The following is a 9,829-nucleotide window of genomic DNA, read 5'->3' as shown; positions in this document are numbered from 1 at the left end:
GGAATTAAAAAAAAGTTAATCGAAAAGTGCTGCCGGATTTTTGATTTGTGAAGTGGACCGCTGTAAATAAATTGAAGTTTGAAAGATGTGAGCCGTTTTGTGTTGCGAGCATGCTTACTTGGCAACATCGATTGACACGGAAACGAATTTTTATCTTAAAACTTTTCCATATAGGAAACGTTTGATGTTTACGACTCCATTATCTAAAAAAAATTACCAAATCAATTTTGTTTTTTTGATAAAACTGACATGAAAAAAGATCTAATTAAAGGCAATGTATACCAATTTTTTGCAGTTTTTTAACTACTCAATGGGGGTTTTATTATGTTTTTCCACATTTGGCACTTTTATTTAAAACAGAGTTTCGTCCACGCGAAAAATTACGATACTTGGTGACGTTCGAGCTCGCATTTTTCAGGTTTTCCTCGCTGACGTTCGTTCAAGGTCACCGATTTTTTTGTGTTTTTATTTACCCGGCTGTCAGAAACTTTCCATCGTTGTTGGGGGCACGGTTTTCCGGAAAATTTTCCCAGGAGACGCGTTTTATTGCCGTGAAAAATCAAGTAAAACATCAAGTTTAGAATTTTTAATAAGTTGAAATTGCTCTTCTAATCGATACCAAGTGATTTCCAAGTGCACTGCTCGGTTTGGTGTCAATGCGTTAGAAATTTCGGCGAAAGAAGATAACATTGTACTATCGACGACAAAATGGCTAGTAAACGGAAAGCTGATGGGCATATTCCGGCCGAGGAAAGTGACCTACTTCTGATCCGACCGCTGTGAGTATCGGAGCTCGTTTTTAGTATAAGTTTCAGTTTTTAGTTTTCGTAAATATAAAAAAAAACTCATTTCGAATGATTTTTTTCTTCGGGTATTATGTATTCATACTGCGTAAATAGCTGTTTGTTTATTATGAAATCAGGAAACGGTTGATAAAAAACAAGGGGTCAAAGAGGGGACAATGTATAACCATGATTAGTAATTGCAAGTTGAAATACCAGAATTGAAATTAAATTTGATTTCGAAAAAAAATTAGAATAGAAAAACTTAATCTGATTGTACTATTTTTTTTTGCACATTAAAAAGCTAAGGTAGTGAGGTCTATACATTTTGCCTTTCACTTATAGTGAAATTTTTCTCTTCCGCAGGGGCGCCGGTCAGGAAGTGGGCCGTTCCTGCATTATGCTGGAATTCAAGGGCAAGAAAATCATGCTCGATTGTGGCATCCATCCGGGGCTTTCGGGCATGGATGCCCTCCCTTTCGTGGATCTGATCGAAGCCGATGAGGTGGATCTATTGTTCATTTCCCACTTCCATCTGGACCACTGTGGAGCTCTGCCCTGGTTCCTGCAAAAGACTAGCTTCAAGGGCCGGTGTTTCATGACACACGCTACAAAAGCCATTTACCGGTGGATGTTGTCCGATTACATTAAGGTGAGCAACATAAGCACCGAGCAGATGTTGTACACCGAGGCCGATTTGGAGGCCAGCATGGAGAAGATCGAAACGATCAACTTCCACGAAGAGCGGGACGTTATGGGAGTTCGATTCTGGGCGTACAATGCCGGCCATGTGCTGGGGGCAGCAATGTTCATGATAGAAATAGCTGGTGTTAAGATCCTTTATACGGGAGATTTCTCCCGGCAGGAGGATAGGCATCTGATGGCTGCCGAAATTCCGACCATGAAGCCTGATGTTCTCATCACCGAAAGCACTTACGGGACGCACATTCACGAGAAACGCGAGGATCGGGAAAGCCGTTTCACTACGCTGGTGCAGAAGATTGTCCAGCAGGGAGGACGTTGTTTGATTCCTGTATTCGCCCTAGGTCGTGCCCAAGAGCTTTTGCTCATTCTCGACGAGTACTGGAGCCAGAATCCGGAACTGCAGGAAATCCCCATCTACTATGCGTCGTCGTTGGCCAAAAAGTGTATGGCCGTTTATCAAACGTACATCAATGCCATGAACGATAAGATTCGGCGGCAGATTGCCGTCAACAACCCGTTCGTCTTTCGGCACATCTCGAATCTGAAGGGAATCGATCATTTCGAAGACATTGGACCGTGCGTCGTGATGGCTTCACCAGGTACTTATATTTTTTAGCTTCCCAAAATCCTAGTTTGAAATTTGGAATTTCAATCTTAAACCTCAAATATAAAAGATCAATCTTTTAATCTGAATTCAATGTTGGATTCTCAAACTTCAAAACTCGAATCTGAAGTTTGAATTTTTTATTGTTATTCTAGTTGTAGTTCTAATTATGATTCTTCGAGAATTTCAAAAAAAATTCGATAAAACTAATGATTTTGACAATAGCAGACAACTTTGACATTTTCAATCATTTTGAAAATTTTTACCATTTTGACAATTAAAATTTTGACAGTTATAACAATTTTGACAACTTTGACATTTTTGTCATTTTCACAATTTAATAGATTTGACAATATTGACAACTTTGTCAGTATGACATTTGACAATTTTGAACCATTTTGACTATTTCAACGACTGTGAAAATTTCGACTGTTTTGAAAACTTTTAATATGTTGAAAATTATATCAATTTTGGATTAGACAATTTTGAGATATTTTATTTCTTTAATTTTTGTCAATCTTTTTCTAATTGAGATCCTTCTATCGTTATTAAGTTTACTTAAATCATACATTTGTTCACAACTACATATCTGGGATCTGAAATCCGTTTAAATTTGTAATCTGAGTTTGAAAAATGTATATCTGGAGTCTAAATTTAGAATCTGAATCGTACATCTGAAATTTGAATCGGATATGTGAAATTTTTATCTGAAGTCTCTATTCGTAGTCTGAAATTTAAAACAAAGATGTTTTGTTCAAAGATAACTAACAACATGTTTTTCGTCCCAAAGGTATGATGCAAAGCGGCCTGTCCCGGGAGCTGTTCGAGACGTGGTGCACCGACCCGAAGAACGGCGTCATCATCGCGGGATACTGTGTGGAGGGTACCCTGGCCAAAACGATCCTCTCGGAGCCGGAAGAGATCACCAGCATGAACGGGCAAAAGTTGCCCCTGAACATGTCGGTGGATTACATTTCCTTCTCGGCCCACACCGACTACCAGCAAACAAGCGAGTTCATCAGACTGCTGAAACCATCGCACGTGGTCCTGGTCCACGGGGAGCAAAACGAAATGAACCGGTTGAAATCGGCCCTTCAGAGGGAGTACGAAAACGACCCAAATGCCAATATTACACTGCACAATCCACGAAATACCCACGCGGTAGAGCTGTACTTTAGGGGAGAAAAGACTGCCAAGGTGATGGGCTCGCTGGCCATCAAGAATCCCGAAGAGGGTCAGAAGCTGTCCGGGGTGTTGGTAAAGCGGGATTTCAAGTATCACCTGCTGGCTGCTTCCGATCTGTCGAAATACACCGACATGAGCATGTCGGTGGTCACCCAGCGTCAGAGCATCGCCTGGCAGGGCTCGATTGCCAGTTTGAAACTGCTGCTGGATCGGATAGGTGGTCCCGGAACCGTTTTCCAAGACGCTGCCGATGGGGATAAAAAGTTCCGGGTGTTTGACTGTGTGGACGTTTCGTTCGATGGTAAAATTGTGATTATGGAATGGCAGGCCACTCCCGTCAATGACATGTACGCCGATACGGTGCTGGCCAGCTTGTTGCAGTCGGAACTCAGCGGCAGCATGGTGAAAGGAGCTGCCGCAGCCAAACCAGACAAAATGCATTTTAAGGAGTGCTTGATCGAAACCTTGCAGGATATGTTCGGGGCCAGTTCGGTGCCGAAACTCTTCAAGGGCGACAGCTTGACGGTTACCGTCCACGGCAGCCAGGCAGAGATCAATTTAACTACTTTGGTAAGTGTTTGTTGTTTGAAAAGTAAAAAAACAATTATTTACCTATATTTCTTTTTTTTTTGCAGGAAGTAACATGCGAAGGCGATGAAATTCTGTACCAGACCGTCAAAACTGCGGTAAACAAGTTGCACCAGAATCTGGTGCAAGTTTCCTAGAGAGGGCGACGTCTAATATTGGAACTGGGTGCGAAAAACTCCCACTTAAGTGCACCCCCCTAGGGATATTCTCAAGTAAGATGCACTTTCCTTACACAAACAATTGTACAACTGTTTTTTGTCTATCTTTTCGCTCAGAATCATTGCAAACAACCAATATACACTAGAATGGGAAGGATGCTATTTTCTTCGGTATGTTCAATTGAGAGGATACTCTATTGTTTGCTTTTATCCGAACCGACCTTGTGACTTGTTGATTGTTGAATGTTTTTTTAGATTATTTTCAACCATTAACAAACCTCATTCGAGTCGACTGCAGGCAGCTCTTTCGTAATTCAAGTGGGCCTCAAAACGTTCAAAGTTGTGATTTTTGACCGTTAAAAAATCACCTGAGGGGAAACCAAAAAAAATTGAAAAATCCGAAATTTTTTCGATGACAAATGACAACATTTTAAAAAAATGAATGATAGCGAAATCCGATTTTTGGTAAAATATACACAAAAATGACATAAATGACTAAATGTATACCTACTATCTTCGAGTACCTATACTTATCTCCTTTTTTTGTTTCGATTATAGTCGTTTTAACATCTTTATGTACCCTTACCCAACCTTCGGGTAGTGGTCATATCACTTCTTGTCTGCAACTCCGATTCTCTACCTCCCCGTGGTGCTAGCTGGGGTGCGAGCAACCTTAGCGGAGATCGGGTACCTAACCCCGGTGGATGCCTTGGTGCATGCAGACTGAGTTAGGGGGCTTCGTACGCGTCTGTTTTCCATGTCAGGGGCGGCGTGCGGAGTGCAACAACGTCCTGGTGGTGTTCGGGACCCAAAACAGTAACATCACGACGGTCCTCCTGCGAGATAGTGGGGTTAGCTGCGGGCCTTGCGAGCCCGTGACTGCAAAAAACATAAGCAACGAACAACGAACACAAATTTCGGATGGAAATCGGCAAAGACCCACGCGACGAAAAGGGACTAGCGATTGGAAACTTGGAACATGGAACTGCCAGTCTCTAAATTTTGTGGGCAGTACCCACGTGCTCTCTAACGAATTGAAGAGCCGCAAATTCGACATCGTAGCGCTGCAGGAGGTATGCTGGAAGGGCTCCACGGTACGAACGTACCCAGATGGTCGTGCCATCTACCAGAGCTGCGGCAACACACACGAGCTTGGAACAGCTTTTATAGTGATGGGAAAGATGCAAAAGCGCGTGATCGGGTGATGACCGACGAAAACTCACGAATGTGCCGGTTGAGAATCAAGGGCCGGTTCTTCAACATCAGCATCATCAACGTGCACAGCCCTCACCTCGGAAGTACCGGTGACGACAAGGACGAATTTTACGCGCAGCTGGAGCGTGAATACGACCGTTGCCCAAAACATGATATCAAGATCTTCATCGGGGATTTTAATGCTCAGATCGGCCAGGAGGAGGAATTCAAACCGACAATTGGAAGGTTCAGTGCGCACCAGCTGACCAACGAAAACGGCCTCAGACTTTTTGATTTCGCCGCCTCCAAACGAATGGCCGTACGTAGTACCTTTTTCCAGCACCGCCTCCCACACAAGTACACCTGAAGATCACCGTACCAAACGCAATCACAGATCGACCACGTTTTGATTTACAGCCTGCACTTCTCGGGTATCATCGACGTCAGATCCTGTCGAGGCGCCAATATCGAATCAGACCATTATCTGGTGATGGTGAAAATGCGCCTAAAACTCTCCGCAGTGAACAACACACGAAACCGGCGCCCGCCTCGGTTAAATATCGCACAACTGAAGCAACCTGAGGTCACGTCAACGGTTATGTGGAGCGAACTCGACGGAACGACTGGTTTGACGAGGAGTGTATGAGGGTGATGGACGAAGAGAATGCCGCGCGGGCGGCAGTAGTGCAAAGAGGCACCCGTCGAAATGTGGAAAATCACCTACAGCGGAAGAGGAGCTCGAGGAGCTGGAGTAGCTGCATCGTTCCAAAGAAACACGAAAGTTCTATCAGAAACTCAACGCATCCCGCAAAGGCTCCGTGCCGCAAGCCGAAATGTGCCGGGATAAGGAAGGAGGCATCCTGACGGACAATCGTGAGGTGATCAAAAGGCGGAAGCAGCACTTCGATGAAGACCTGAACGGCGCACATGCAGGAGATCAAGACGGTGGGGGAAGGTACATCGCCGGCGTAGCCAACGACGTAGAGGAGCCACTCCCAACGATGAGTTAAGTTAAGGAAGCCATTCGCCAACTGAATAGAAACAAGTCGGCTGGGAAGGATGGCATCGCAGCTGAACTCATCAAAATGGGCCCGGACAAGTTGGCCGATTGCCTACACCGGTTGATAGTGCGGATCTGGGACATAGAACAGCTACCGGAGGAGTGGAAGAAGGCGGTAATATGCCCCATCTACAAGAAGGGCGAAAAATTGGACTGTGTGAACTACCAAGCGATCACTGTTCTCAATGCCGCCTACAAAGTGTTGTCCCGAATCCTACTCCGCCGCCTAACGCCACAAGCAAACAGATTCGTGGGAAGTCATCAGGCCGGCTTCATGGAGGGACGGTCAACGACGGACCAGATATTCATATTACGGCAAATCCTCCGAAAATGCCGAAAATGCCGTGAAGTCCCTACGCACCATCTATTCATCGACTTTAAAGCCGCATACGACACGATTGACCGTAACGAGCTGTGGAAAATCATGGACGAGAACGGCTTTTCCGGGAAGCTGATCAGACTGATCAAGGCGATGGATGGAACGCAGTGCTGTGTGCGGTGATGGTCTATCCTTCATGGTGTTCAACGTGGCGCTAGAAGGTGTTATTCGACGAGCGGTGGGCGAAATGCGGGGCACGATTTTCTACAGATCCAGTCAACTTATCTGCTTTACCGACGACATTGATATAGTCGGCAGATCATCTGCGGCGGTGGAGGAGATCTACCGCAAACTGAAACGCGAAGCAGGAAGGATTGGGTTGATGAATAATACGTCCAAGACGAAGTACATGCTGGCCTGCGGATCCGAGACCGACCGAACCCGCTTGTCCAGTAATAACAAGGTCACGATCGACGGCGACGAGCTGGAGATAGTCGAAGACTTTGTCTATCTCGGCTCACTGGTGACCGCAAACAATGACACCAGCCGTGAGATCCGGAGGCGAATTATCAGCGGAAGTCGTGCCTACTATGGACTCCACAAGCAACTGCGGTCGAGAAGACTTAGCCCTCGCACGAAGCACCTGTAACCTGTATACGATTATATAGATTTCGAGTAAAAAGGACAATAAAACTTAATCTAGTAAAAATGCACATTTTAACTAAGCGTTGTAGAAAAAATGTTGCACAGTATTACACAAATGTGTTACACCGACTTACATGTATGAGCTCGATATCAGTACCTAGCAATTAACATCCCGCTGACTAAGAGCTAATCGATTGGTGCGCGCCTGATGGAGGCACGGCTCGTCAATCAATAACATCTAATTATTTTTCAGATGTTACTAACGGGGTAATTCCGAGCAAATCTACCCTGGCGCGCAATAAGGCTCAGAAGAATGTATGTGATGAAAGATCCGTTTGGCGGGGTTTTCTCCATCACTGATCAACAACTTAGTACCAACCTAATCAATTTAAGGTGGTCATTTCGCAGTTGTCTAATCGAGCGAGAGTTCGTTTGTGTATGAGAAGTCGATAAACAAATTTTCATGATATTTCATTAACATGGGGGGAACGTCATCGCCGAAGTCGCGTGATGTTTACTGTGGAGATTTTGCGTATCGAGTCGAAATTATCGGATCGGCTATCTTTCCGTTGTTCGATATAATAACATTTTTTTATCAGCAACGGACGGAATTCCAGGGCATAAGCATTTGTTTTTCTCGATTACTGGTACCGAGAATTGAACACCTATCAAGGACGTTTTACTACGTTACTTATGGTAATTGTTCGGATGGATTGTAAGTGCATTAATGGTTCTTGGAGTTGGAACACTCATCTAGACGACAGGTCAAATGCGTTATATAGGTAGGCTTCGTTTAATGGTCTGTTAAACGGAAAAATAACAACAGATTGACATTATTGATCGGTATTATTCGCTTTGTATTGATACTGCCATTTCAAATACTGATAATTTACACCGTATTTGTTTAAATAAATTTGTTGATTCACGTTAATTAGGTGTAGCTGTTGTTTGTCTGTTAAAACGTTCTCAGAAAACATGCGTTTTAGTTTTTAAACCGTGATATTTTTCTATTGGTTATCCTTTGGAATGATTCAAATCAAAAACTGTAAACAAAGTCAATTACCGATTGTTTTCAAGGTACAATCATAATGGATTCTAACGCAAATATTTACTTGGGAAGCCAGTTCATAACAGTTCATTTGAACGACTTATCACTCATCAGATCACATCACAAATCGATCCAAAGATGATGATGCTAGTTCTAGTGCAAATATCGTCAGCTTTTACGCTAGACTTCTCTACCGAATGATGCACTGTTTTCCCCTTCGAATCAGTCGTGAACAGCGAACGGCACATGTTTGTCAGCATGCTCTCACGTTTGGCAATCGCAATCGAAAGCTTACTAAGCTCGAGTGTTAACGCCAGACGCCTATCGAGGTGAACTACCTCTTTAGGGTGGCTCTTTATCGGTCGAACTGAATTTCCAGTTTGATATATCCATAATTGCGGTTCTATAAGAACAAGTCAAGTTTGAAATGAGTCCAATATTTCATTATCATGAATATAACGCACCAACCCAAAACGTAGCAGTTGTTACTGGGCAAGTTTTTCGGATCATCAAAAATACCAAAGAGAAAAGGTAGCAGTGACAATTCGCATCAGTTGCCACTGCAATTGGATACTTGGAGGATTTATTCCGGTGAAAAGTTCTTCCTACGTTGCATTTATCGGTTCACAGTGGGTGGATTTGGTTTTTATGAATCATTTAGAATTTTTTATAAGAACTTTTCGATAGCAAAAATGTGTTAGGCTAGCTTTGTATTATAAACCAAATAGGTAGATCCGCAGGCCAGCATGTACTTCGTCTTGGACGTATTAATCGTCAACCCATTCCTTCCTGCTTCGCGTTTCCGTTTGCGGTAAATCTCCGACACCGCCGCAGATGATCGGCCGACTATATCAATGTCATCGTCAAAGCAGATAAGTTGACTGGATCTGTTGAAAATCGTGCCCCGCATTTCGCCCACCGCTCGCCGAATAACATCTTCTAGCGCCACGTTGAACATCATGCAGGATAGACCATCACCTTGTCGAAGCCCCCTGCGCGATTCGAATGAACTCGACAATTCACCCGACATTCGCACACAGCACTGCGTTCCATCCAACGTCGTCTTGATCAGTCTGATCAGCTTCCCGGAAAAGCCGTTCTCGTCCATGATTTTCCATAGCTCGTTACGGTCAATCGTGTCGTATGCGTCTTTGAAGTCGATGAATAGATGGTGCGTTGGGACTTGGTGTTCCCGGCATTTTTGGAGGATTTGCCGTAATATGAATATCTGGTCCGTCGTTGACCGTCCCTCCATGAAGCCGGCCTGATGACTTCCCACGAATCTGTTTGCTTGTGGCGTTAGGCGGCGGAGTAGGATTCGGGACAACACTTTGTAGGCGGCATTGAGGACAGTGATCGCTCGGTAGTTCTCACAGTCCAATTTGTCGCCCTTCTTGTAGATGGGGCATATTACCCCCTCCTTCCACTCCTCCGGTAGCTGTTCTATGTCCCAGATCCGGACTATCAACCGGTGTAGGCAATCGGCCAACTTGTCCGGGCCCATTTTGATGAGTTCAGCTGCGATGCCATCCTTTCCAGCC

The 9,829-nt window shown here is 44.3% G+C and overlaps 1 protein-coding gene across 2 annotated transcripts; it reads left to right on the top strand.

The window, feature by feature from the left end:
* The first annotated feature begins 472 nt into the window (after nucleotides 1–472).
* On the top strand, nucleotides 473–4,203 carry LOC129753366 (cleavage and polyadenylation specificity factor 73). Of its 2 annotated transcripts, XR_008738929.1 has the most exons (5): nucleotides 473–779; nucleotides 1,149–2,086; nucleotides 2,882–3,846; nucleotides 3,912–4,076; nucleotides 4,140–4,203. XR_008738929.1 is itself a non-coding variant. In XM_055749188.1 (4 exons), exons 1-4 carry the CDS (start codon nucleotides 709–711, stop codon nucleotides 3,999–4,001), a joined length of 2,064 nt encoding a protein of 687 aa, XP_055605163.1. In that variant the 5' UTR covers nucleotides 473–708; the 3' UTR covers nucleotides 4,002–4,203. The 2 variants fall into 2 exon arrangements, 1 of the variants encoding a protein (XP_055605163.1); XM_055749188.1 differs by having other exon boundaries at nucleotides 3,912–4,203.
* Nucleotides 4,204–9,829: the final 5,626 nt, after the last annotated feature.

The sequence above is a fragment of the Uranotaenia lowii genome, chromosome 1, assembly GCF_029784155.1.
Source record: "Uranotaenia lowii strain MFRU-FL chromosome 1, ASM2978415v1, whole genome shotgun sequence".
NCBI lineage: Eukaryota > Metazoa > Arthropoda > Insecta > Diptera > Culicidae > Uranotaenia > Uranotaenia lowii.
The sequence above is the reverse complement of the archived record's forward strand: the minus strand, read 5'-3'. Positions and strand labels throughout refer to the sequence as shown.